Source organism: Staurois parvus, unplaced genomic scaffold, assembly GCF_062004578.1.
Source record: "Staurois parvus isolate SC_StPar_1 unplaced genomic scaffold, SC_StPar_1.0 ptg000147l, whole genome shotgun sequence".
Taxonomy (NCBI): Eukaryota; Metazoa; Chordata; class Amphibia; order Anura; family Ranidae; genus Staurois; species Staurois parvus.
Genome location: NW_028317943.1, coordinates 1,062,730 through 1,090,059, shown reverse-complemented (window position 1 = coordinate 1,090,059; position 27,330 = coordinate 1,062,730). Strand labels below are relative to the sequence as shown.

Here is a 27,330-nt window from a genome sequence, read left to right as displayed (position 1 = left end):
CACATGATCAGTTGTGTCCGTAGGAAACAGCGATCATGGAGATCGCTGGGTGCACGGGAGGGCTATAGCAAGGTTGGCAAGTGGTTAAACATTACAAAGAAGATAACAGAATATGTAAAAACGAAATCAAAGCTGCAAAAATTGAAAATGAACAACAGATTGCAAAAGATAGCAGGACAAACCTTTAACGCTATAAAATAAAAAAAAAGACAATTTTGGGGAAAAAAAAACAATATTTTTGACTTTTTGCTATAAAACATATCCAGTAAAAAAAATTTAAAAAAATCAAATCTTGTCATAAATTTAGGACAAAATGTATTCTGTGACATGTCTTTGCTAAAAAAAATCCCAATATGTGTAAATTAATTTGTTTACGTGAAAGTTACAGCGTCTACAAATGGCGGTATAGATACTGGAATTTTTTTTATATTAGTAATGACGGTGATCAACGACTTATAGCAAGACTGCGGCGGACATTCTGACACTGGGGTTGAGGGGGGACTGACCAACTGTCACTGACATTCCCATTGACACTAATACAGTGATCAATGCTAGTAAAATGCTAGTCATACTAATGACACTGGGCAGGAAGGGGTTAACATCTGGGGCAATCAAAGGGTTAACTGTGTGCTGTGCTGTGTTTTACTGTGTAAGCACTCTGCTTGGTATTGCTCTGCTATGCAGAGCAATACAAAGCGGCGGGCTGCAGCTGACATGACAGAGATCTGTATTGTTTAGATACAGACCTCTCTCTGCCGTCAGTGTTCCTTAGCGATCGCCAGGAATCTCCAACTGGGACCCGGTGATCAACAGTTGTAGCCGCCAATGGTGACGCGGGTAGGGCGCGCGCATTCCCCCTTCCTGGAAATACAAGATCACGTATATATACGCATGATTTTGCACAGCCCTGCCACCCTGTAACAGTAGTTCTGCTATAGGACGGTCGGGAAGCGGTTAATAATGGCATGCAATGCCACGCTGCAGTTTCTAAAGCGAGTAAATCCTCTCTTGTATTAAAAGAGGTATAGACTCCAGAGAGAGATATCATTTTACCCCTGTACAAATCATTAGTAATACCTCATCTGGAATATGCAGTTTTGGGCACCAATTCACAAAAAGAACATTGGGGAACTGGAGAAAGTGCAGAGAAGGCCAACTAAACTGATACGAGGCATGGAGGAGCTCAGCTATCAGGAGAGATTAGGGGAACTGAATTTAAGAAGAGGAGATTAAGGGGGGATATGATCAACATGTATAAATACAACAGTGGTTCATATAGTGAACTCGGTGTAGAGCTATTCACCCTTAGGTCATCACAGAGGAAAAGGGGGCACTCTTTAGTTCTAGAGAAAAAGAGATTTAATCTCCAAATACAGAAAGGTTTCTTCACAGTAAAAGCTGTGAAAAATGTGGAATAGGAGCAAATTAGATCATGCTTTGCTGAGTTTTTTTTGCCTTCCTCTGGATCAACTGAGGGTATGTGATTACTATTTTTTGTTTTGTTTGTTGAACTGGTTGTTTTTATTCAGCCAGGCTAACTATATAACCATCTTCACAGACAATTACTCAATCATGCAACATTGTACCCAAATGAAATCTTTATAATTTTTTGAGACAGAGCTTTATTTTGGTGGTATTTAATCACCACTGCGTTTTTTTACTTTTTGGAATATAAGTGAAAAAATACTCTGCCCAGGTGCATATGTTTGACAGGTGCCAAGCGGGCTATTTAAGCAGCACTGATGCACTGGATCCTTGATGTATGGTCTATAGAGTTTCCTGTATCCCTGCTACCCATCCCTGTATCTAACCTTCTGCTGCTAACACGATTATGCTGATCTGCCTCACCACTACTGACCCTGGCCTGGACTCTGACTACTCTTCTGTGTTCTGTTTGTACCTTACCTACCCACAAGATACCGATCAGGCTCACTTGACTCTGCTCTCTGGTCAGAACCTGTGCCTGCCACCCTGTACCACTAGTCTGCCAGTGCCTGCTGTCTGTCTGCCTGTGACCTGCCAGCCCCTACCATGCATCCACAGCCTGTCATCTCTGCTGCTCAGCAATCATGATCCAGCCTGCATCTGGAAAAGCATAGATGACTCGTCTGCACCTATCATCATGACGTGCCAGTCCGCGCTCTGGTGCCCCATTTAATCTCATGGGGGCCAGAGGTGTAAGAGAAGCTTACCGCTCCATGTCAGGCTCCACCACCAGGTACATGACAGTACCATATGGCCATGTTGGAGACTGAGAAAAGGGCCCCTCTTCTGTATTAGATCTGCCAGCTCATTGCACCATTGATGCAAACCTTTAAAAATTTGCAAGAGGGATACATTTGGCTCGAGAATCGCCTCCAGTCCCTTACTACACCTGTGACTTCAACCGCTACTGCAACTTCCACTGCTCCAGCCACTCAATCAATAGCCCCAGCTGTGCCCACAGTTATGATGTTAACTCCAAAAGCAAGAGCTCCCACGCCTGAGAGATTTTCTGGTAATCAAGGCAAGTTCATGTTCATAGATAACGGTAAACAAGACATATAGAGAGGGTGAATCTCCCTAACAGGGACACAGACAGCAGTGAAAACTGACAGGTGTTCTAATCCCTCTCCACTCTATCCAAAACTAGAAAAAAAGTATTGTCTTTAATTACTATACAACTACAGTACAGACAAAACTTTTTTTTTATATAATTTGGAGTGAGGGTTATAACCCCTGTCAGTTTATTTTTGCTATCTGTGTCCCATTGGGGAGATATACTTTCACTTTCTGTCCCATAGTCAAAACAGGAAGTGAGAGATAATCCCTGCAAATTAAGGGGATTTCCTTGGAGACCCGCAGGTCACCAGAACTAGTGTCCCCATTGGAAAATTTTCCCTCTATTACTTTTCTGGGGACAACCCGAAATTTGGGGTTTTCTTTACTTTCATTTTCGATTATAAATGTTAAACAAGACAAATAGAAGGGGTGAATCTCCCTGAGGCATAGACTGCAAAAAAAAACAACTAATAGCTGTTTTAATCCATCTCCAAACTGTCCGAAACTAAAAAAAAGAGATTTTGCCTTTAGCTATACTTCAAGCAAATTGAAACTGCACAGTGTTCAAGATTTATCACACCACATCCTGAAAAGTTTCCAGTTTGCTGGAATCTAGGGTGTATTCGATTACATATATTTAAACAGAACACACTTCTCTATGCAAACTAATACACTTAAGCTGCAAGTTTAGAAAGAACTGTTGTGACATATCCTGAAAAAAAAATACTCACCCTGGAACCAATCTGACTTTGACCAAATTGAAACTATTGAGCTGTAACAATATCCAATTTGAGAAAGGCATATTGACAAAGGAATGTGAGATTAGTTATAGCAAACACTGCTAAAGCAGATTTGGCATTCTTGCTAGACAAACAGCACTCACCTCATATGGATAAATTATTTACACAGAATATGAAAAATAAGGACAAATAATGAGCCATACATTTTAGGATGACACTGCTTCACGGTTAGCAGCTGTTTGACATTCATGTAATATGCTTTATACATCAAATGTTAAGAGTAAATGTTTCTATTTACTGGTAAAAGGTCAACAAATAATTCACATCAGTTGCTGTATTCGATATATTCAGTCTACAAATATAAAAATATAACCTAAATCTTCTTTCTCCTAGAAAAAAAAACAAGCAAATATACATTGTACAAAACAACAAAACAAAACACATTTGCCTGATACTGGTAAAGTGATTAGTTATCAAAATATACAGAGGAGAAAGTTCAGTGGACAACTGATCAAATAGAGGGGTATTCTGACTCCAACTGTTGTATTAGTAACCTATCCCTTGCTGAGGCCTCTATGCCTGACCTTTATAAGCACATACAATCACCACTGACAGTATGTAGCAGATAGTGGAACTCGCCAAACCAGGGGCGGACTGACAATTTGGAAACTCAGGCACTGCCCGGGGTCAGTAGGGGGCCCCATGACATGCCCCTGGTACCTTTTTCATAGGCTTTTTTGAGTTTGGGCAAGAACACAGGGGCCCCATGATCCCCTATTGCCCAGGGGCCCCATGAGTTGTCAGTCCGCCCCTGCACCAAACTCCTTTTCTCATCCACAAATATGTTTATTGAATGTAGCAGGTTACAGCAGAAAATAGGAAGTGGCAAATGATTGAAAAGACCATATTTGCAGGTCAAAACATGGTTCCCCCTTGTGAGCAAATTAACACGTGGCCATGAGACCAGCAGTAATTTTTATCCCATGAATGCAATGTGAGAAGGAAGGGGAAATACACTATAAAATGGGAGGGAACACAGAAGAACCAAATGACCACAAGATTGCAGTATATTACCAACTATATCGAAGTCAATAAACAATAGTTTAAAGTGTTACTAAACCCAGGACACTGCATTCACTTTATCTGGTCTCCCACAGTAAACAGAACATGGAAGTGCAATTATTTTAGTAAATATAAACTTCTCAACACCTTTTCTCATCAGCAGTTAGAGCAGTCTTGTGACTTCTATCAGTGTCCAGCAGAGCACATGTTAAAGCTTGTAGGAGGAGTTTTAATTCTGATTTAGAAGGATGCAAAACCCCTGACCTCTGTCTGGACAGTGCTGATTAGCCCTGTGCTGATCACATGCACTCTCCCAAGAAAAAAAAAAACCTCTCTAGCAACACACACCAAACTGAGTATGTGCAGAGTGACTCCAGATGATATATCAGTAGATAAGAGGGGGACTCTGGAAAAAGGGGAGGATCAAAGAAGTCAGCAGCAAACAACATTTGTACACAATGGAGAGAATTAACCCCTTAGGCTCCACGGTGAGTAAAACAAGCATGCTGTACTGCATATACAGACTGATTTTACTGTTGTGGATTTAGTAACACTTTAAGGAAATTAAATATACAAATTCTCAATTCACAGTTATATGAACATTAACCATGACTATGCATTGTATTATTATTACTGAATATTAAACAAACCCCCAAACATTATATATTTTCTGAAAGCAGACACCCTATAGAATAAAACAGTGGTAGCTCCAATTTTTCATGTCACACGATATTATTGCAAACATCTAGGAAATGCAAAATTTCAGTAAAAATCTAACTAAAGTGAATTTTAAGGCAAACACATACAATAAATTACCCAAATTGTTGGTAAAATATAAAAGATGAGGTTGTACCAAGTAAATAGATACTCAACATGCCAAAGCTTAAATTTGTGTACGCCTATGAAATTGCGTCAAACTTCAGTACCATATATTTTTTATTAACAATGCTTCAAAGGCCCCTATAGGTCATCAGTTTAGTGTTACAGAGAAGGTCTGGTGCTAGAATTATTGCTCTCACTCTGGTGTGATCGGCAATATGTAATATGTGTATCGCAATCGGCGCCCCAACGTGTGCATTTACATTCGTACGTGTGTGTGTGGGGGGGGGCCTCAATTTTTTTTTTTTTGGGGGGGGGGTCTTATGTGCTTAGATGTAACATTAGTTTTTTACAAAGAAAAAAATGTTTGTTTTCGTCACATAGGGGACACAAAGTCTCCTATGTGATGATTTTTTGGTGACAGGTTCTCTTTATTGAGACATGCAAGGTCCAAAAGACTCTGCATGTCTCCTCTGTGATCCATTAGATGTATTGCAATGCAAGCTGCATTGCAATACATCTTTCACTGGCTATTCTAGCTGGGAAAGTGGACAGCTGTGATCCAGAAGTGATGTCATAGACGTCGCATTCCAGGTCACACAAAGAAGGGGTGCAATCCTGTGGAGGGGGGGGGAAATGGGGCACGGTCGCCGGGGGCTGTGGAAGCAATCGGCAGCAGCAGAGCCACATGACTGCTTCAACCTGACAAGCAGGGGTCTGCCTGTCAGTTGTGTACACAATCCCGGAGGGTGCAGTCACTGGATTGTTTATAAAACCACCTGCTGTCAGGTCCCTATGGAGTACGGGCCTGGCAGTTAAAGGGTTAGTTGCTGTGCTAAAGTCATTTTGTTGTTCACTGTATATTATGATAAGTTTGCTTTCAGCAATATCCTTTGCAGAAAGAGGTTTTTGGCATAAGTACTAGCCTTGAAATTCAGCATCAATAGAATTAGTGTGATAGCAGTGAGCAATATCTAATGCAGCAAAAGATGCCGCACAACTCACAAACCTCTACTATAAAATAATAATAAAGTCCAAAACATAAAGTCCAAAGTAGTAAGATCTTTCACTCAATTATCCACGAGTACCACCAACTTATTCGCGTGTCCCCATATCTCCATGCACCAATATCATCTATAACTGATCACCAGAGCTACTCATGCATACACCTCCAGTGAACAATATATAATCAAAAATATGCAGCGCTATATGTTAGAACACACAAATAATAGAAATTGGTATAACAGCGCTGTAGAGCGCTATGATCGAAATCATGTGCAATGAGAGTCTATGGACATTATAATTGTGCAGATGGTGAACTCCAATAGTAGAGTGTAATATATAAGCATATAAGTCCCCAAATCCATAAAAAGGTGCAAATTGTGACTCTGGTGATGTGTATATAGATGTAGATTGCACTAACCAGATAGCGCAAACAAATGCGCATTTGAGTATTTAAACCATTCCTGGTCCTCTGGTAACAGAAGGATGAACATCCACAGCTCAGCTGGCCAACCGCAGAAGGACAATTAGTTGCAGGGTCATCTGCCTCCAGGGATCAGGAATCACTCAGCCATCCACCAGGGGGATCACACTCCTTGTGCCATGGTATCATACATAGCCACCAGGGGGACCTCTCTCAAAGGCAGGTACAAAACAGCAGCAAAATCCACCTTGAAGGGGGGCTCGCCATCAAACGAGCCAAAACAGAAATTTCTTGATAGTGTAGTATTTATTATAAATTTGCCACATAAAACAGCATGCTGCAATCTACATCTATATACATCTATATCTATATACACATCACCATATGCTTATATATTCCACTCTACTATTTGAGTTCACCATCTGCACAATTATAATGTCCATAGACGTTCATTGCACATGATTTCGATCGTAGCGCTCTACAGCGTTGTTATACCAATTTCTATTATCTGTGTGTTCTAACATATAGCGCTGCATATTTTTGATTGTATTTTAGGAAGGTATAGAGGATTTTGCCTTTATGTCAGCTGCTTATTCCCTGTACTGCCTAGTGCTCGTATACCTTTGCTAATGAACAATATATGCTCACCTCCAAACTAGACCCTGAGGGCTAGTCAAGAGTCACATGTGCTTGTGCCCCCTTCAAGGGCTGCAAACAGAATGGTTCCAGAATCACTCCACCACAGATGGCTTCCACTGTTCCACAGATCTTCCACTCACATAAGAAGTGTTATTTCATTCATGAAAGAAGGATAGGGACTGATAATGCTCTCTACAGTAAAAACATTTATTCAATATATAAAGTGACAGTCACAAGTCAGTGCACACACAGTGCTTTGTACAGTGTATATCAAACACAGGCAGCTCTCTGTCTTGCCACCTCCGCTGTCTACATCAAAAGGGCCACCGAATGATCCCGCTCCACTCCTATACACATTACATCTAATCAACAGGCTTCCTCAGGAGGCTTGCAATAGTGCGTACAAGACTTCTCCACTTGGAGAAAAGTTCAAAGCGTTAACAACCCAAAATTAATCTTTGTTCAGATCTGGTGACAAGGGTCTTGACTTCAGGACGAATCTCCAGATCGTTGTCAGGATCTAGAAGACTAAAGACTTATAGTTTCTTCTGTATGATTTAGCAGGGATTCAGGTCCTGTTAACCAAGAAGAATTTGCAAAGACACTTGCAGACACTGACCTGGTGGCATGATCTGCAGGATAAAACTCTAATGGAACATTATGCCATTGTTCAGACCTTGAGGATTTTCTAATTCTTTCTACACGGTTGCTGACATAGACATAGAAGCATTTGGTCTGATAATATATGTAGCCCAAAACAACTGTGCTGCCTGTGTATAATTTTATGTCATCTATCTGAATGTCTAGCTCACGCAGTATAAAAATCTGCAATTTCTATGGCTAGCACAGTCCCACAAATTTCAAGCCTGAGAATTGTGTGCTCAAGCTTAGGTGCCAACTTAGCTTTGCCAAATAGAAAGCCTACATGGGTTTGATTGAGAGAGACTGAGAAAATGTGAATCTATTTTCTCCGACAGCAAGGAAAGCTGAAGTGTAGCAGCAGGGTATGCCAATTTCATCTTAAGCATGTAGAGATTGTTTCTAGGACTCCCATTTTGAATGTTTGTCTTTTGGTAGTGGAGCATCCCAATCTTTACTAGTCTCTGATAGCTGTTTTAATAAGGATTTACCTTGTATGATGATGGGAGCCACAAATCCAAGTGGATCGTATAGACTGTTCACCACTAACAGAACACCATGTTTAGGAAATGGCTTGTCTGCAGAGCTGACTTGAAAGCCGAAGGTGTCTTTTAATAGGTTCCACCATAAGCCCAGACTTCTCTGAACAGGAGGCATGTCCATTCCCAGATTTAAATCTTTAAATCCTGTGGCATAAATTGCCAGGCTGAAAAGCTTTCATCACAACAGCACTGTCTGAGGCAATCTTATGGAGTCTGAAGTTGGTTTAGGAAGCATACCTTGAGTCCTTTGGAACAGGTCTATGGCTTCTTTATCTGTAGGTAAAGATTTGAGTCTGTCATCCATGCACACGTCTCTCTCAACGAAGTGTCGAGCATCTGCACCATACTCATTTTCATCATCAAGAGCAGTCCTTTGTAGACCATATGTTGCGACAGCAGGCAAGGGACTGTTTCCGAAGACATGTACTTTCATGCAGTATTCAATTACTTAATTCTTCATACCACATTCTCTTACTATAAAGCAATGGAACATTTGTTTGATGTCAGCAGTTACTGCAACTGGCTCTCCTCTGAACCTCATAAGTACGCCTACCAGGTTGTTGGTTAAGTTAAGGACCAGTGAGAAGAACATCACTTAGGGATACGCCTTGATGCTTAGCACTGGAGTCAAACACTACCTTGCTTTGTTTTGATTTACATTGATGATACACTCTTAAGAAAGGCAGATACCAGCACTTGTCATGTTCTATAAGAGGTGGAGCTCACACAACATGACCATTGTCAAATATCCTTTTCATAAAGGCAATAAAATGGTTCTCCATTAAGTGTTCACTAAAGTGAGTTGAATCCAGATAAAGCTAGTACAGGATTGTTTGGAAGTCTGACTCTTGTAGCATAAGGAGGTAATGGTGCAACCCAGCTGTTAGATTCATCTTTGAAGAATTCATTGTCCATTATTGTAACTATCTGTCTTCAACTGACAAAGCTATTCTGTTGTCATCACATGTAGTACAAAATACTGTGCTACCTAAGTCTTCTGTATCTAATACCTGGATGATGTTAGGAGGCTTCTCCTTTACTTCACAATGATGAGGGCATTGTCTGAAGTAAGATGCATGTCCATTTCTTCACACCTGAGTTTTGAAAGATTTGATATCTGATGACGTGCGCATTCTATTCAAGCATGCATCACCCACTATTACCCAGCCTAGATCAAGTCTTTGTGCATATGGGGCATCGTCAGATCCATTTCTCTGCTGGGATACTTTATGTACTCCGAGAATGTCTCTTCCCAGCATCTATGTTCATTGGAGAAATTTCACTAATCAGGTGCCTTAAGTGGGGATGGTGATACGCAGCTTCCAGAGTTTGAATTTCTTCCCTGTTGTCTGGTATTTGGTCACTCTCAACTAATGTTGGCAAGGGTAGGACCTTCTTTGCCTTTACCTTAATATGGGAGACCATGGACCAATCAACTCTTCTGCCGGAGGTTTCTACATGACCAGAACAGGTGTTGAGAGCATATGGTGTTGCATGCCCTTTATGCCAAAGTATTTAGGTTTAAACAGGGATCAGTTGCTCTGCTCATCTATTATGGCATATATCCTGGTAGCTTTCTCAGGTTGATTCTTCGGATATATTTTGACTAGACATACCTTGGCACAGCATTTGTGGCTTAATCCTTCTCCACAGACTTCAGGACATGAAGAAGAAACATTTGTTGTGGCTGGAGCATGGCTTTGTTGCTCCCTGTCATGATTTGAAACAGGGCTCGAGGTAGTTGGCTGCTCTGGATTGTCTGGAAGTGGAGCAGGATGCAAAGCTGTAACATGTTTGTCACTACTGCTGTCTGTGTACTTGATGACAACTTTGCAATTTTTAGCAAAATGGTCATAGGAAGCATAGCACCTATAGCATATTCCAAGTTTCTGGAGAATCTCCCTGCGTTCTTGTACAGTTTTTGCCCTAAGCCCATGACATTTCTTAGGAGGGTGAGGTTTTTTGTGAATAGGACACTGACGATTAGGATCTCTATCACCCGAATCACTCATGGGAGGCTCATGAGATGTCTGTCTTTTTAACAGCTACTTCTATATTTAGGTCTCTATGTTTAGATGATTTGTTATCATACCTTGATAATGAAGCAGGCAAGCTAGATTCACTGAATCTGGGAGCATTTCTCATCCAGGCTTTTTGACTGATGAACCTGCAAAAATGTGAGAATTGAGGAGAAGATACATTATAGTCTCTTTTCATTTTGAGCCCTGTTGTACCTATTTCTCTTGCAAGTTGTATGGCAGTTTAGACATCACTGGATTCACGCCATGAGCGGTGTGTATATGGCTTAGTCCAGGTAGATGAGGGTCTGTCTTTGCAACTCTAGCTCAAGAGGAGGTTTCTTAGTTCTTGAAGCTTGCGATGATCTTTGCTACCTATTTTTGGAAAGTTTTGAAGTCTCTTCAATAGAGCGATTTCTATAGCATCAGAGATACCATAGGTTTGCTGAACTCTTGCCCATGCAGCAGCAGCAAGACCTGCACCTGGGTAGTCAACATGTATTGCTCTCAGTCTTTTAGCACGATCTGCAGATTCTGGCCCCAGTCACTTTATGAAAAAACCAAGTTCCTCATTGGCTGTAAGGTTGAGATCAACAAGAGCAGATTTGAAGGTTGATCTCCAAGCCCTATAGTTCTCTAAACAGTCATCCAATTTTGAGAGGCTAATGTTAATAAACGTGTGGTGAATCATATATCTGGTGAAAACAGACAGGTTTGGTTTCTCACTCTTTGGTGCCAAAGTAACTTGTGGCCCTTGAGCATAAACGTTCTCTGGTGAAAAAGAGTGAGGTATACCAGGATGAAATTATGTTGCAAGAGCATTTAGCTGTGATTTAGTCTCTAAGGTTTCTGCTGGCTGTTGCTTGAACTGTGGCTTGTCACTAGGAGTCGCTTGGAGGTTTCTATGATTCTGTATCATTGCAAACATTATACTTTGGCACATATTCACTGGTGCGTTCAACTGGATCTTCCAGCTCTTCTGGAATAGAACAGACTGAATTAGTACTTTCTCCATTGCTTGTTCAAGGACCTTCAGCCTTGGTAGGGCAGCTGCTTCCTCCCTTTCCATTTGCAGAATCTTTATTTGGGATTCCGTCTTTGCTTGGCAAGCTTTACTCTGAGCTTCTATCTCAGCTTCCTTTCTGGCAAAGGAGCTTCACACTTTATTCACTTCCAGACTTGCACAGGTCTCTATTAGCAAGTCGCTTAATGTTGAGTCTCCGGAGCAAGAGTATCTAGAAGAACATGCTGTGAGCTCAGTAAATGTGGATTTTTGAGATCTGGTCTCCTGCAGTTGAGCGATGAGGACTTCTGCCTTAGCATCTTCCACTAAGAGATCTCTTTGTTGGTTTAGTGCAGCTGTCTTGTTTATTTCTGTTACACCGCCCTCTATATTAGAACCCTTTACGAAAGCTGTGTATTTTGCAGACAACAGTTGGCAGCGTTCATTTGCTGCAGATAGGCGATCTATAGAGTCCCTAATTAAGACAATTGATCATTAAAGTGCAACAAAACTGATATGCAGTATGTAGTTCTGTCCCATAGATCTGACAGATTGCTGGAGAACCCATCTCTAGTGGTTTCATAGTTTTCTCTAAGTTTCTGTTTTGGTTTTATTGTGCATTTGGATCTTACACTTTGCTCTGCAATATCAGCAGAATCTGCTCCCTGTACATCTGTGTGGTCAGAGGCATGATGTATCTGCATCGATTTAGTGATAACAGAGTGCTCAGATCCTTGTCTAGACATTTTTCAAGTTTTGCAAAAATGGTTACCATTTCTTTAAGAAGGCGAACAGCAGCTTAGATAGGTGGGATAAAACAGTCCAATATAGAGAAACAGTTTTCAAAAGTCACAGGTGAAGTACAGTAAGCTTGTGCGACCATGTGCTTTCACAAGATAGCAGATGGCACGGAGCTTGATTGCAGATTGGACACACACATACTGTATACACAGCAGACTGTAGCAATTCTACCATCACCCCCCTTATACTTACCTGAACCTATTCTTGATTCAGGGCTGTGCATGTGATACAGGAACATCTTACCCAATTAAATGTTCCTGAGGACCTAAAGGAAAAAACATGAAATGTGTCTGAACTAATCAAAATCAATCTCCCCATTGAGTCACAACAGGTATATGCCGACTCTTTGAATCCATGTTAAGAGATTGCTACCAGAGGGAAAACATCTTCTGGGGATAAGTTATCAATAGCACAGAGCATGACATCCTGTGGAGTCACACTTGCATGCAGGCACTAGAATTGTGTCTCTAGACACTGTGTGCACCAGTAGAAACACACAGTAGCCAAGAATAGCAAGGCACTCCCCTGCTCCTACATCCTCCTCCTCCCCCTTTCTCAAAACTAACAGGCTGGCTGGAGACTGTACCATCCACTGTATTCTTTCATGTGAAGATCAGTTGTTCAGGAAAGCAGCACTGTGACAGCAGGAGCCAGTAGCAATGAAAGTTGTAAACTGCAAGTGCTGGGGTAGGAACTTTAACAAATAGTTTAATAGAGAATATTTATTTTCCTTTGCTCAATGCGTTAAACTAAAAATACCACTTTATTATTAGAGACAAAATTTGGTTCTTTCAGGCACTACTTAGGTGTACCTAGTAAGTAGAAAGGACATTTTAGTAGTAGCTAGTTCCTTGATTGTCATGTGCATGCTACTGCTCCTCTAGTCAGTGGCCAAGAACAAGCACGCAGGTTAGGATGTTTTTCTACATGCCTGCTAAGGTCAGACACACACTATGTAGTGAAGCTGTAGGATAATTATGGGATCAAATAACGCAACAACCTGCAAAAAGTCAGCAATTGCAGGGTCCATATTTTTATCATGACAGGTTGACTTTAATCAGTGTTTCTCAGTCAGGTGTATATGTACTACAAGGGATATGTTTTCTTTTAAGATAAACTTACAGGCATGGTAAACCTTTCTATCTGAACCTTGTGTTTTACCCTGCATATGTACATTGATCATATAGTTTCATGGTGTCATTTGTTGGCCTGAAGGCACAGCCTATAGAAGAGTAAATCTTCACATTCAAGTGTCAACAGTTTATGTTTGTGTTCAATTATGAGGCATACTGCATGGCACTCAGGACCGCTAATAAGGGGGTACTACAGGTCCTCCTGTAGGGTGCTCGGCCCCATAAATTTACCAGGGGGGCCTGAGCAGGTATATGTTAGATACATTTTTGTGATGACACAGAAGCACTTTTTAATGCTTTCCCGCAGCTCCTAGAGTGTTCAAATATTAAACAACATTTCCCTTGAGCCCCATCATTTCATCAGAGGGGCCCAGGAGTCTGTAACTCAGCAGGAACTAATTTTTTTAATTCCGGAGCGTAGGTGGCTGGCGCTGCATTTGTTGATACAAAGTTTAAGTTCCAGCTCCTGGCTGGTGGAGTGACATACATTAGATCAGTGGTTCTCAACCTTCCTAATGCCGTGACCCTTTAATACAGTTCCTCATGTTGTGGTGACCCCCAACCATAAAATTATTTACCCAGTAATTATAATTCATGAGTGTCGTTTTACCTCCAATACTACTGCTTTCAACACAGTAGCTGCTTTTAACAGAGTAGCTGCTTTCAACACAGCAGCTGCTTTCTACACAGTAGCTGCTCTTTACACATCGGAAATATGTGTTTTCTGATGGTCTTGGGGGACCCCTGTGAAAGGGTCGTTCGACCCCCAGGTTGAGAACCACTGCATTAGATGGATGTCTCGCTCCCTCAGTAACTCCTGAGGACAGAGGGCGGGACTGAAGCCCTCTGCAATGTGAGAGATTGTGACGGCTGGGCACAGTCGATACAATCTGGGATCTTGATCCAGGGGGCAGGAGCAGCAGGCTAGAGAGTGACTGCACACAATCACTTTTACTGGTAAGGGGCCCCCTACTGTGTACACAAGAATGATACATTCAGGACTCAGAGTTCTTCCACTTATAGAGTATACCTCTACAAGTGCATACACTCTGCAGTCATGGATGATAACAGCCAAAGCAGCTATCTCACTGTGATTTTGTGATCATCATTATTATCATCAGGTGATCACACAGTACATCATCTTATAAGCACAATCAGAGAATTGAGATAATTACTTTCTCATTTACACTTGTTTTTGGATAAATAGTAAAACCCTGCAGCTTTGCTGTGCATTTTTACACAGGGAGAACATACAAACTGCAAACAGGTGGTGCCGTGGGGCGGATTCAAACCAGGAAATGCCAGTTTTCAGACTGTAATCAGAGGTCATACATTAACCTGTGCAGTGCCATCAGGGCACTAGTACTGCCAGGCGGAAGTGCTAACCATTTAGCCACTGTGCTTCCTGTTCTCCATTAACACCACATTGGCCAGGTGGGGGGGCCCAGTCAGATAGAAATCCTGGGGCCCCGTACAGCCTAACTGTGGCCCTGATGGCTCAGGTTAATGCATGACCTCTGTCTAGAGTCTGAGAACTGGCATTTTCTGTAAAAAAAATGACACATACCACAATCCTTAGGTGCATGACTGTAAGAAATAACTATTTACATTGACATCAGCAGAAACATGGCTTTAAACAATTTGATGTCTACTGCAAATTTGAAGGACATTGGGAACCTGGCCCCTGACAACCTTAAGGCATATGCAGGATAGGGTTCTGTAAATGTTGCAGAACGAGTCCTTACATACCTTGCCAGATAAAAGGATTCAGCACATGCTATGTGTTCTATTTCTACAACAGTAGAAAAGCTAGATGTGAAAAACTTGAACACGAACAACTTTACAGTCCTATCACAGCCACAGACTCAGGTTTCGTGCAGAGGGCAGTTTTGCTTAATGCTGTGCTAAACAACAGTATATGATGTAGCTGATGATTGTCATTGTATAGAAATTATTGTATGACTATTGCACCACACACTGATAATTTCCTACAAAGTTATATTAGCCTCCATTGTTTCTCTGCTGCATGAAGGAGAATAATAGCACTGCAGCTGCCTGAATCTTCTGACCTATTCCAGGTGGGTGAGCAAATTCCTCCATCATAAGCAAAGTGTGACAGTAACCTTGTAAAGCAAATGATAAAGTAATGAAGGCTCCTGAGGGTAATCCAGTTTGTACAATGTTAGTTACAAACACAACCATAAGAGATCTACCAGGTCTGGGAGCTGCACAAAGCCAATCAATCACATACCAATACAGAAAAGCTTCTGAGTCGTACAATCACAGCTTCTCTTTCATTATAATCTGACAAAATTAACTGTTCAATAAACAAATACAAATCCAAAAACATCTGCTTTGAGAGAAAGATCACTAGGTAAAGCAAGAAACAATACATCTGCGAAAGAAGCACTTACAGAAAAGGTTAAATTGCTATAAAAGGAAGTGATGTTCTTTGTTTGTATAGAGTCTGTAAAGAAAAATCCCTCTGAAATACCATGGAATACAAAGGATTTTGTACATCTATGCTTTCTTGTGTTTTGACATGGCTTTTTATTGACTAACAATTTCCCTCTAATTAAATCTCAGTTATTTGTGAAACAGTGCCATCTTTTGGCCCTGACCCTAGACCACAAACGGCAGAAAGGCAGATAGTACAGTATCTTTTAAGCAAACTTCTTCACTACAATCATTTGTTAGACAAAACATTCACCAGCAAATGACCTAGTCATTCAGTACATAACAAATTATAATCAGTTTCTCTCATTTTGATCAAAACAAAACTTTTGTTGCATATTGTTGCAATGTCATGTAAAGCCACACCCATCACAGAAAGACACCTCTGCAAAGGGGTAGTCCGAAACTCTAAACTGTATGGAGCACCCAAGCTGGGACCTTAGCAGTACCCTTCCTCCTTAAAACATACAGCAACACACAAGTTCACATAAGGCAGCTGAAGACCCCCATTGTGTCAGACAATATGGCATACTGCTGCACCTTTAGGAAAGACAGGGATACCTCAAAGGTAAGCCTGCTCTCAATGTATTTATTGCTATATACAAATACAGTATATGTCCCAGTTTGGAAACTCATATAGTTTAGTGTTGGTGGCTACTACTTTGCAGGGTGGCAAACTAGAAAAACACATTTTATATAAATACATTTTAAAAAAAGAAAAAAAACTACATACAAAAATAGCAATAACTATGACAATGCTGTTCTAATAAAATAACTAAGTACAACCTCATTGCTACAGCCAAGAAAAAAGATCTTGATACATTGAGCATAAAACAGTACCACATACAGTAGAGTATCTTCACAAATGTCTGTGAACCTGATGTGCATTTTCATAAAGCATCCATGGATTGTAAACAAATGACACCAAGTACTGAAAGTCTCCACTTACACTAAAGAGACGATGTCCCCTCGCTGAACTTCATAATTTCGTATTCTCCATCGGTTCAACAGAACTACATCTGATTCATTTCTTCCGCCTGGATTCAACGAAGGCTAAAAATGAAAGACGACAGCTTTATGTAAAAATTATCTCCCTGATGTCTTTCTTCTCTCTTCCAATCTATTGTACACATAAAAGATGGGAGAACAAGCATGTGCTGCCAACAAGAAGTATCACTAAGTGTGAAAAAGAAAGTACATTGGTTTCCAATAGAGAGAATCCTACAAAGACTATAAAACTTTGAGAATGAATGCAATAATTCATGCTCATGCTGACCCAAAACAAATCTATTGGAAAACAGAACTAGAAAACCGTATTACTCTTCCTAACCCCACCATGAAAACATGGTATCCATAAAAAGTACAAAAACAACCTTAAGGTTTAAGCATTTTGTAAAGCAGTCTAGCATGCTTCATTTTAAGGGATTGTAAACTTGTTCATTATACTTGTTCATGTTAAGTAGGGTACAGACTATGAGAAAATCAGACGATCATCCGATTTTCCACAAAGGTACATATCATGATGTCACCACCAATGATATTTACAAAAATGCTCGAATGACAAAGGCAAAAGTTCATCTTCTATAAGATTTCTTTGATCATTGCCATCTTCTTCTGGATTGTTCTTTACTTCTGATCATGTGCATTTACTTCTTTTTGATTGCTTTTGTACAATTACTGCACATATTGAGTGAAAATTGTGCGTTGTGTTCACGTACAATTAAAGTTTTCTAACTTTCACCTTTGTTTTTTTTTTTCTCTTCTGAACAGTCAGAATTGGCTGTCAAAAGCACTATACCAATGATCAGATAATTGACCGATCGTTCCTCATACAGAATGTTTCTTCCGATTTATACTCATAGTGTGTACCCAGCTTTAAGCATGTTGTAATTAGATATGCTTTTTAAGCACAGCTGTACACACCAACAGCTACACCTTCAAACTCACATCCTCTTATACTACAGAGCAGGTATATATATATATATATATATATATATATATATATATATATACATACACACATATATATATATACATACACACACGCTATATTGCCAAAAGTACTGGAACACCCCTCCAAATCAATGGATTCAGGTGTTCCAATCACCTCCATGGCTACAGGTGTATAAAATCAAGCACCTAGGCATGCAGACTGCTTCTATAATCATTTGTGAAAGAATGGGTTGCTCTCAGTAGTGAATTCTAGCGTGGTACCGTGATAGGTTGCCACCTGTGCAATAGGTCCATCCGTGAAATTTCCTTGCTACTAAATATTCCACGGTCAACTGTTAGTGAAAGTATAACAAAGTGAAAACAACTGGGAACAATAGCAACTCAGTCACGAAGTGGTAGGCCATGTAAAATGACAGAGCAGGGTCAGCGCATAGTGCGCAGAAGTCGCCAATAGTCTGCAGAGTCAATAGCGAAAGACCTCCAAACTTCGTGTGGCCTTCAGATTAGCACAACAGTGTGTAGAGAGCTTAAAGGAATGGGTTTCCACGGCTGAGCAGCTGCATCCAAGCCTTACATCACCAAGTGCAATGCAAAGCGTCGGATGCAGTGGTGTAAAGCATTCCGCCACTGGACTCCAGAGCAGTGGAGACGTGTTCTGTGGAGTGATGAATCACACTTCTGTCTGGAAATCCGATGGACGTGTCTGGGTTTGGTGGTTGCCAGGAGAATGGTACTTGCCTGACTGCATTGTGCCAATTGTAAAGTTTGGTGGAGAGGGGATTATGGTGTAGGGTTGTTTTTCAGGGGTTGGACTTGGCCCCGTAGTTCCAGTGAAGGGAACTCTTAAGGCGTCTGCATACCGAGACGTTTTGGACAATTTCATGCTCCCAACTTTGTGGGAACAGTTTGGGGATGGCCCCTTCCTCTTCCAACATGACTGCACACCAGTGCAGAAAGCAAGGTCCATAAAGGCATGGATGAGCGAGTTTGGGATGGAGGAACTTGACTGGCCTGCACAGAGTCCTGACCTCAACCCGGTAGAACACCTTTGAGATGAATTATAGCAGAGACTGCGAGCCAGGCCTTTTCATCCAGCCAGGCCAACCTATCACAGTACCACGCTTGAATTCATTGAGCTCCTGAGAGTGACCCATTCTTTCACAAATGTTTGTAGAATCACTCTGCATGCCTAGGTGCTTGATTTTATACACCTGTGGCCATGGAGGTTTTCGGAACACCTGAAACCAATGAGGGAGGGATGTCCCAATACTTTGGCAATATAGTGTGTGTGTGTGTGTGTGTGTGTGTGTGTGTGTGTGTGTATATATATATATATATATATATATATATATATATATATGCACACAGTATATATTGCACCAGAAGATCTGGTAAAGAAAGCAAGATATCCTTATAACAGTCACCTTTTCAGTTTATTACTTTAAACTGGATTTTTATAGTGCCAACAGTTTGCGCAGTGCTTTACAATTCAGGTACAATACTGTTTGAGAAAAGAGGGTTCAGGAGGCCCCTGCTCTTGAAAGCTTGCCATGTAAAGAGAAGGGCATGTGATACAAAAGGTAATAATAATGTGGGGATAAGTTGTTCAAAAATGTAAAATTTAGTTAGCTAGAGGTGGCATAGGCTTGCCTAAAGGGCAGAGTTTCCAGGGGACATCTAAAATTAGACAGAGTAGGAGATAGCCATACAAGTTGGGATAGGGAAATCAAGGTGATAGAAGAGGCTCTGGAAAATCTTTGATGTGAGCATAGGAGGGGGAGATGGGGGAGCTTCTTCTGCAAAAACTAAAGTTAGCATTCAACACCCTCTTCCCAATTTTTAAAATGTTATCTCATGCGGCCAACACCAACATGTTTTCATAAGAAATAGAGAGGTGAAAGCTACCATAATGTAGTATTATTTGTTCAATGTGAAAACATTAAAAGCAATGAACTCACATGTGCTTGTTACACAATCTCATAGAAACCCTGAAGCAAAACTCTGGTGTGCGTTCCGTGAACCAGAAGTGATATCATTAGAAGCCCCCTAAAGCATTTCATCATAACCAATGGACATTTTCAGTAATGCTGAACATTATATCCCATATAGTGTGGGAATATAGAGGGGACCATGGAGTGTTCACGAGAGCAGTCACTTATGTATCCATTGCTGTAATACATTGGTGGACTTTTTAAGCACTGTAAGAAGCAGCTGTCCATAGGCAGTCATTTTGTTTGTTTCATTTATCCACTTATATTTTTAACATAGTGTGGGAAATTTTGGTTTTAGTATAAACATTACAGTGACATTATTTTTGCAAAATCCCCGGGCATCAGTGGCTTGCCAAGAATTTTATATAGCCTTTAGAGAGTGAATGAAGATTTCTCAGATCAATGAATTTATACAACGAGTCTCACTAAAAAGCTCCAAAAATCATAATCTTAAAATGATGCTAAATACATTTTTATAGTGAAATCCAAGAAAGACCTTGGTTTCTGTGAATCTTAGAGAACCATTTTTCTCATAAAGACTGATATAAATTTTTTGGCTAAAGTTCTTGCCAGAACTAAACTGAACAAGTGGTCCTATCCAGGGAAAGTATTCCACCATTCAAGCTCAATTCCAGGATTAAGTTAAAGTGTCTTCTCCTGTTGCTGCCATGTCCCTGCACACCCTACTGCAAGATCTAAAAAAAATATTTTCAACTCTGTGCTTGTGACCTCAGCAGTCCTTCAAGCAGCAACCTGTGGATGGAGTAAAATGTTGCATACACTACACAGCGGTGACTAATGTTGCCAACAGTGCTGCCAGAAGATTACCGCAGAGTACATGATGGCAACTCCTGTAGTCAAGAGGACTCTAGGGATGTGGCAATGACTTCAAGAGGTTAAGTGTTGCTAGACGTCATTCAAACCAGAAGTAGAATACCTCTTCATGATAGTTTGTGATATTGCAGTGAAACAGGCATTCCTACTTTAAGCAGGTGTTAGGTAATCAGTACGTAGTTGAAGCTAGATTGTGACTTTAATAAGAATGGTCCAGCGAGCGCTAAAGCAATGAAAATATAAGCAGCTGATACACTAAAAGGAAACCTTAAAACCTCTCAAGCATACAAAATATAAAAAAGTATAAAGTCCAGAGAAATAATGTCCAATATTAATAACAAATAGATTAAAAACGGTGACTTCGTTATTCCCAGTGAGGCACACACTAGATATCGTGTAGGATATATAAGAAATGCGCACTAACCAGATGCGCAATATGAAAGCGCAATAATAAAAGCCAGAGGTCCCCTCTTGTCCTATGGAAGGTGCAGCTCACACTGGGCAGGCTCTCTCACAATAATGGCGCCTTTAGAGGTCTTCTCTACTGGTGGGGGCTGCGGTGGGGGTCAGCACAAATGAGCCACTCTCCTCTGGGCCTGGGGGTAGTCACCATAGGGTCCTGAGGGATTAAATGCTCGGCGTGGAGCAGAGAATAGTGGCCATAGTGTAGTAGGTCAAAATCTCAAATCTTTATTAGTAAATCAGAGTAGTGAACATACATAGAAAGAACTTGGAGGCCTTCGCCAGTGAAGTATATGTAAGTCATACAGCAAAAACTGTTCTAGTCACTAACCAGCTGGGTAGTTATGGAGGCCACCAGACCTCCTTGATCCGGTGGCGTGACGTCTCAGGCGTGTGTGGCTCCTCCTTAACGCGTTTCGCACACCAAGTGCATTCTCAAAAGGGGTGATGCCATAGCAGCCTGGACGTCTGTGCTGTGCTATTTATAGATGTATTTGGCACTACAAACGAGCGAGTGCCATTTTGCCAATGACCGGTGTGAACTGAGCATGTGCAGAAAGTTCGGATGCCATTTTCTTGTAGCCCTCTCAAGCACTGAGCAGCTGACAGCTCATAGAGGCGTGCACAAGCTTTGTGGTTGAATTGGTCATCTTAGGACGGCGCCCCTACAGCAATAAGGCTGGATTTGGTGATTATATGGCAAGTCCTGTGAAGGCTCAGTATCCGCGAGCGTGGTCATCTGTAATGCGCATGCGCGGAAAAATTTGGGCGCCATTTTCCCAGAGTCCCGGGAAAGCTTATGAAAAACACACACTGGATGACAATCGCCAGCAACCATTCAGAATAGAAGGTCCTTAATCTCTCCTGTGTGAAAAGGTTACATAAATAAGTATTAAGATAAGGTAAAGGTAAAAAATAAACGAGCACATCTATACCCAATGCGCATGCGTGGGCAGACCCGGGTGCCATTTTCCTAGAGACAAGCAGTCAGAGACTGGAAATCAATGAAGGGGAAATAGACCTTAATGTGTGACATTATCCATCCCGTGATTAAATCCCAAACTTCGTATATGGCTCTGTTATATAGCATGCCTGTGTTGTAAAATAGGTTTAATTTTCCAAAGTCTCACATGAATCACAGATATTATGGTCCATAAATCTGCCGTATTGGAACCATATATAGTATATTTCACAACATGGAATGATAGGGCAAAATTAATAAATTAAATATGTGATATTAAAATTGAAATTACCGGCAATGTTTGGGCATATTGAAATAGGCACAAAAGGCACCAGCAAAATATTAAAATAGGATAAAAATAAGAACATGAGCTGCTCAACGCTTGAGATACCAACATAACTGGATACAATAAATAACATAATGTAGATATCTAATTTACAATAAAATCGTAATGGTCAAAATACACCAGAATAAAATAGACCGGAATAAAATAACCACTATTAGGTTTGTGACATAGATGTACCCAGAATGGTATCTGATATATGCAATCTGTAATATAGGTACATATAATATATGGTAAAATCATAATAAATATATGCCAGAATAAAATATAAATTACCGGATATATGGAAATACTAGTCAATACATGACATGTGACAATAGTAACAAAAAATAGGGAACTGTATAAAAGACTAAAGTTTAGACCCACAATAATGGACAGGAGAATAGTACAACATAGAATCAACTGTTATCTATGAAGCATTTGATATCTACTTCGATTTTCAGGCCGGAGGGGGTCAGGGTCTTCATGTCATATATCCATCTGGTCTCCATCTGTGAGACCAGCCTTTTCTTATTATTACCCCTCCAATGTCTCTAAACTAAGTCAATACCCATGAATTTTAAATGGGATGGATCTCTCTGATTGTGGTATCTAAAGTGCTTTAAAAGAGAGTGGTCTTTAAAACCTTTTTTAATATTTTTAACATGTTCCCTGAAGCGGTCCCGAAGCCTTCTTGTGGTGCGGCCGATGTACTCCAACCGACAAGGGCATTCTAAAAGATATACTGCGTAACGACTGTTGCACGTTATAAATGTTGAAATATCAAATTTATTCCCAGTTTTAGAGGATGTGAATGTTTCCACTTTTTTTAAAGGGTTCTTGCTTTGTCTGAATTGTATGCATTTTTTGCATGGAAAGAAGCCTTTCAAATTGGAAAACAAAGTAGTCCTAGGGGGCGGATCAATGATGTTCGGAGAGATTCTATTCCTTAGTGTGGGTGCCTTCCTAAACACAATCTCCGGATTGTCTGGAAGGGCCTTTGAGAGGACGGGGTCTGCTTTAAGAACATCCCAATTATTCTTTATGATGTTAGATATCACTTTATGTTGGATAGAGAAGGATGTAATAAAAGGGCAAAACATTCCGTCTCCCTGTCTCATCACATTGGACAGCATGGTATCTCTATTTAGGGCAGCCACAAAGTTTAATTCCTTGTCTAGTGTTTCTTCTTTATACCCTTTTTCTAGGAACCGTTGTTTTAAGATGTTTGCTTTTGCATGATATGTAGTAATCTCTGCACAGTTCCTTCTTACCCTCATGAACTGGCCTTTAGGTATCCCTGCCAACCATGAGGGGTGGTGGCAACTATCGACTGGGATATAACTGTTTCTATCAGTCGTCTTAAGAAGGCTTCAGATATAAGATATCCTCCTTTATTGCCTAGAGTTATATCCAGAAAATTGGTTTTGAAGGTACTATAGTTAAATGTTAATTTAATATTATGGTTGTTGTTATTTAATGTGTCAAAAAAGTTAATCAAAGCTTCCTCTTCTCCTTGCCAAAGGAGGAATATGTCATCTATATACCGTTTATGCTTTACCGTTTATGCTTTACCGTTTATGCTCCCATTGCAATGCCTCTGGTTTGCAAGTAGAATTTCCCATCGAACATGAAATAATTTTTCTGCATCGCGAAGTCTAATAATTCCAGTATGAAAGATTTATGCGCTGCCGAGATATTGTCAGTGGTGTTAAGATAATATTCGACAGCCAGCATACCATCTTCATGATTGATGTAGCTATAAAGGGAGGAGACATCTGCAGTAACTAGATAAGTTACATATTGTGGATCCCAGGTTAAGGTGCTAGTTTCATTTAATACCTGTTTTGTGTCCTTGATATATGATGGGGTGGTTAGGACTAAAGGTTGTAGATAATGGTCGATATACTGACCTATTCTGGAGCACAGGGAGCCTATGTCTCTGACTATGGGGCGGCCGGGGGGGTTGATTGGGTCCTTGTGTATTTTGGGAAGACAGTACAAAATATGAAGTCTGGGTGCCTTAGGACATAGAAAATCCTTTTCTTTTTTATTTATAATATCGTTGGAATATCCTTTATTTATCAGGTTCTTCAAGGATCTTTTGTAACCAATTAGCGGGTTACTAGATAGAATTCGGTAAGTGTCTTTGTCACTCAAAATCTTATACACTTCAGACATGTAGTTGCTTTTACTTAGAACAACCACACCCCCTCCCTTATCCGCGAGCCTGACTACTAGGTCCTTATTTTCTAACAACATTTTTAGTCCTAGGTCTATGTCCTTTTGGTTATAAGGACGCTTGACCTTAATTGATTCTACATCTTTTAGGACCAGCTCCTTAAAGATGTTGACATGGGATTGCGTTTGCGGAGGGGGATTAAAAAGGGACGCATTTCTAAGAATAGGGTTAGAAAGTCTGTTAACATCATGCACCTTAGGTTTACTCAAGAAATACTTTTTGACAGCTAATTTTCTCGTAAACTTATGTACATCGACATAAGTTTGAAACTTATTAAGCCCTACTTTGGGGGCATACTTTAAACATTTGTTGAGTTTCAGTTCATATTGTGAAAGATCCTGTTCACTAAGGTTAAAGATCCCATTATCCGTTAAGTTTTCCTCTTTTTGGGGTCGGTTGACCCTCTTTCCTCCTCTGCTTCGGTACTTCTTTTTCGGCCTTGCCTCCCCCTAAAAAATGAGGTTGAGGAGGAGAAGGGGGTTCCCTATATTGGACGCGATTATAATTATCATCCTGTTTATTATTTCTATACTGTGGATGTGTGTACTGATAATGACGTGGTGTTCCTCCATAGTCCCTTGATCTGTCATTATCAAGAGACCTGAAGTTGTTAGGAGTATGCCAATTGTCATGATAATTGTTATACGGGTTTGGATGTCGTCTTTTATTCTGAAAATTCTTGTGTTGACGTTTATTTCTATTTTTATTATTATTCTGCACTGGATGCCATCTCATGTCCCTCTGACCAATGTTATCATCATATGTCTCCTGTAAAGGTCTGAATCTATTTTGTAAGGGGACTGGACTGTAATCCATGTGGCGAGTTCTTGCAGGTGATCTTTGATTAGAATGGTCTCTGAGCGTCGGAGGAGGAAGTGTGGTCACCCGGGGGGGCGGAGCCTAAACATGGCGGCGTCGGAGAGCACGATGTGAGTGCTCTCCGATAACCTCCAAACTAACCTTCCGAGACCCTCATGGAGTGAAGCCCTGCCTGCTTGAGGAGGGCTCCAAGCGGAGAGAGACTGGCGCGTGGAGGAGAGAGGGGAGTGGACGCGGACCTCCAGAAGGTGATCTCGATGCGGAGACTCCAGGGCGGCTGTCGGGTTGCCGGGGAGACGAAGCAGGGCGGTGTGAGCACGCTGCTCGCCGCAAGGCATCACTGGGAGACAGAGACGCCGGCCGGCTCCCTGTCAGAGCGGCAGTGACAAGTCGGCTCCCTCTGTGTTACAGGACTGGAAAGCTGTGCGGCCAGTGGAGGAGTGAAGCAGGAGAAAGGGACCAGCTGAGGAAGACCTCGGTGGGAGAGAAGAGGCTGGTCGGTGCTCTTATGAAATAAAGTGTTGCCACCTTATAGTTTCCTTTATCCCCCTGGCCGGATGTTTAATCCTGGGTCAGGGAGACCCATAAATATTAGGACAGCTATTCTTCTTCCCCAAGACCATCCTCAAGGAGAGAGAAAGGAGGTGGAAAGAAAGAAACTGAATATCGGATACCCCGAGGAATCCCCCCCAGGACTGAGCAGCAGTGAAGGCCCTCCACATAAGCCTGGAACCACCGTCCGGAGAGGGGAAGGGTGAGTGAAAACTGTTGGGGGCCTATTGCATGGTGAACCCCTGAGTGATACAGGCGTCCAAGGGGGTTAAAGAGGGGAGGATTCCCAGGGGTTAGAAAAGAAGAAGAAAGGAGGTCCAGGTGTCCCAGGAGAGTAAAGGAAATAGGAAAAACTGCAAGGCTATCAAGATATATAGAGGATATGAAGAACAAAGGTTCCAAGGGAGCAGGGCCCAAAGGGGCCCAAACAGGAACAATAAAGAAATTTACATCTTATGGAAATACTACACCAGAAAGGGCCCAAGGTGCAAAAGGGGAAATGGACATTAGTTCAGGAAATAGCCCTAGGTTATCATTGGGCATAAATAGCAGCGGTAGCCAACAAATAGTAGAGGGCTTGGGAAAAAAAGAACCAGAAGGTGAACTACAACTACCAAATAAGAAGGAGATGGCAGAAATGTTTCAAAATCTGGAAAAAACGATAAAACACGAAATGACAGCTATTCGAAATGATTTAGGTCACCTTCTATTGAGAATGGAAGAAACGGAGAAGAAAGTTAAAACCCAGGCCCAGAAAATAGATAATTTAAAGGAAAAAATAAGCCAATTAGAAAATAACCAGAAAAAAATGACCTATAGGATGGAAGTTCAAGAAAATAAAGAAAGAAGGAGTAATCTTAGAATACGAGGAATCCCAGAGACTGCTAAAGGGGAAATACTATATGAACTAGTTAAAAAAATCCTAAACTCCATAAGAGATAAACCGGAATCTGATGGGATCGACCTGGATGGAGTGTTTAGGGTAGGAAAGTTCAAACGGGCTACTGAGAAGGAAAGATCGAGGGACATAATTGTCCAGTTCCAAAATTTTGGGGCCAAAGATGAGATCTGGAAGAAGACCAAGGGAAGACCATTAGTTAAGTATGGAGACTTGACTATCCAAATCTATGCGGACTTAACAGTAGAGACCCTAAGGAGAAGGCGATCCCTGAAACCCCTGTTGGAGCAAATGAGAAAACAGAATGTGCAGTATAGATGGGGTACCTCAGCATTTCTGATTGGCTGGAAAAATGGGGTCACAGCGTATTTGAGATTTCCGGATGATTTAAGAGATTTTTGTGATAGACTGGACTTGCAAAGAATGAAGATAGCTGGCTGGGAAGAAGAGGAAGAAGATAAAGGAAACATAAATGTTAA

General features: G+C 41.0%; 1 protein-coding gene across 3 annotated transcripts in view; it reads right to left on the bottom strand.

The window, feature by feature from the left end:
• IMMP2L (inner mitochondrial membrane peptidase subunit 2) overlaps positions 1-27,330 on the bottom strand; it is a 1,307,031-nt gene that overhangs the window by 1,229,819 nt on the left and 49,882 nt on the right. For all 3 annotated transcript variants that reach the window (XM_089673957.1, XM_089673958.1, XM_089673959.1), the window contains exon 3: positions 16,767-16,870. In XM_089673957.1, the coding sequence (XP_089530083.1) occupies positions 16,767-16,870 (104 nt within the window). The remainder of the gene's footprint in view (positions 1-16,766; positions 16,871-27,330) is intronic.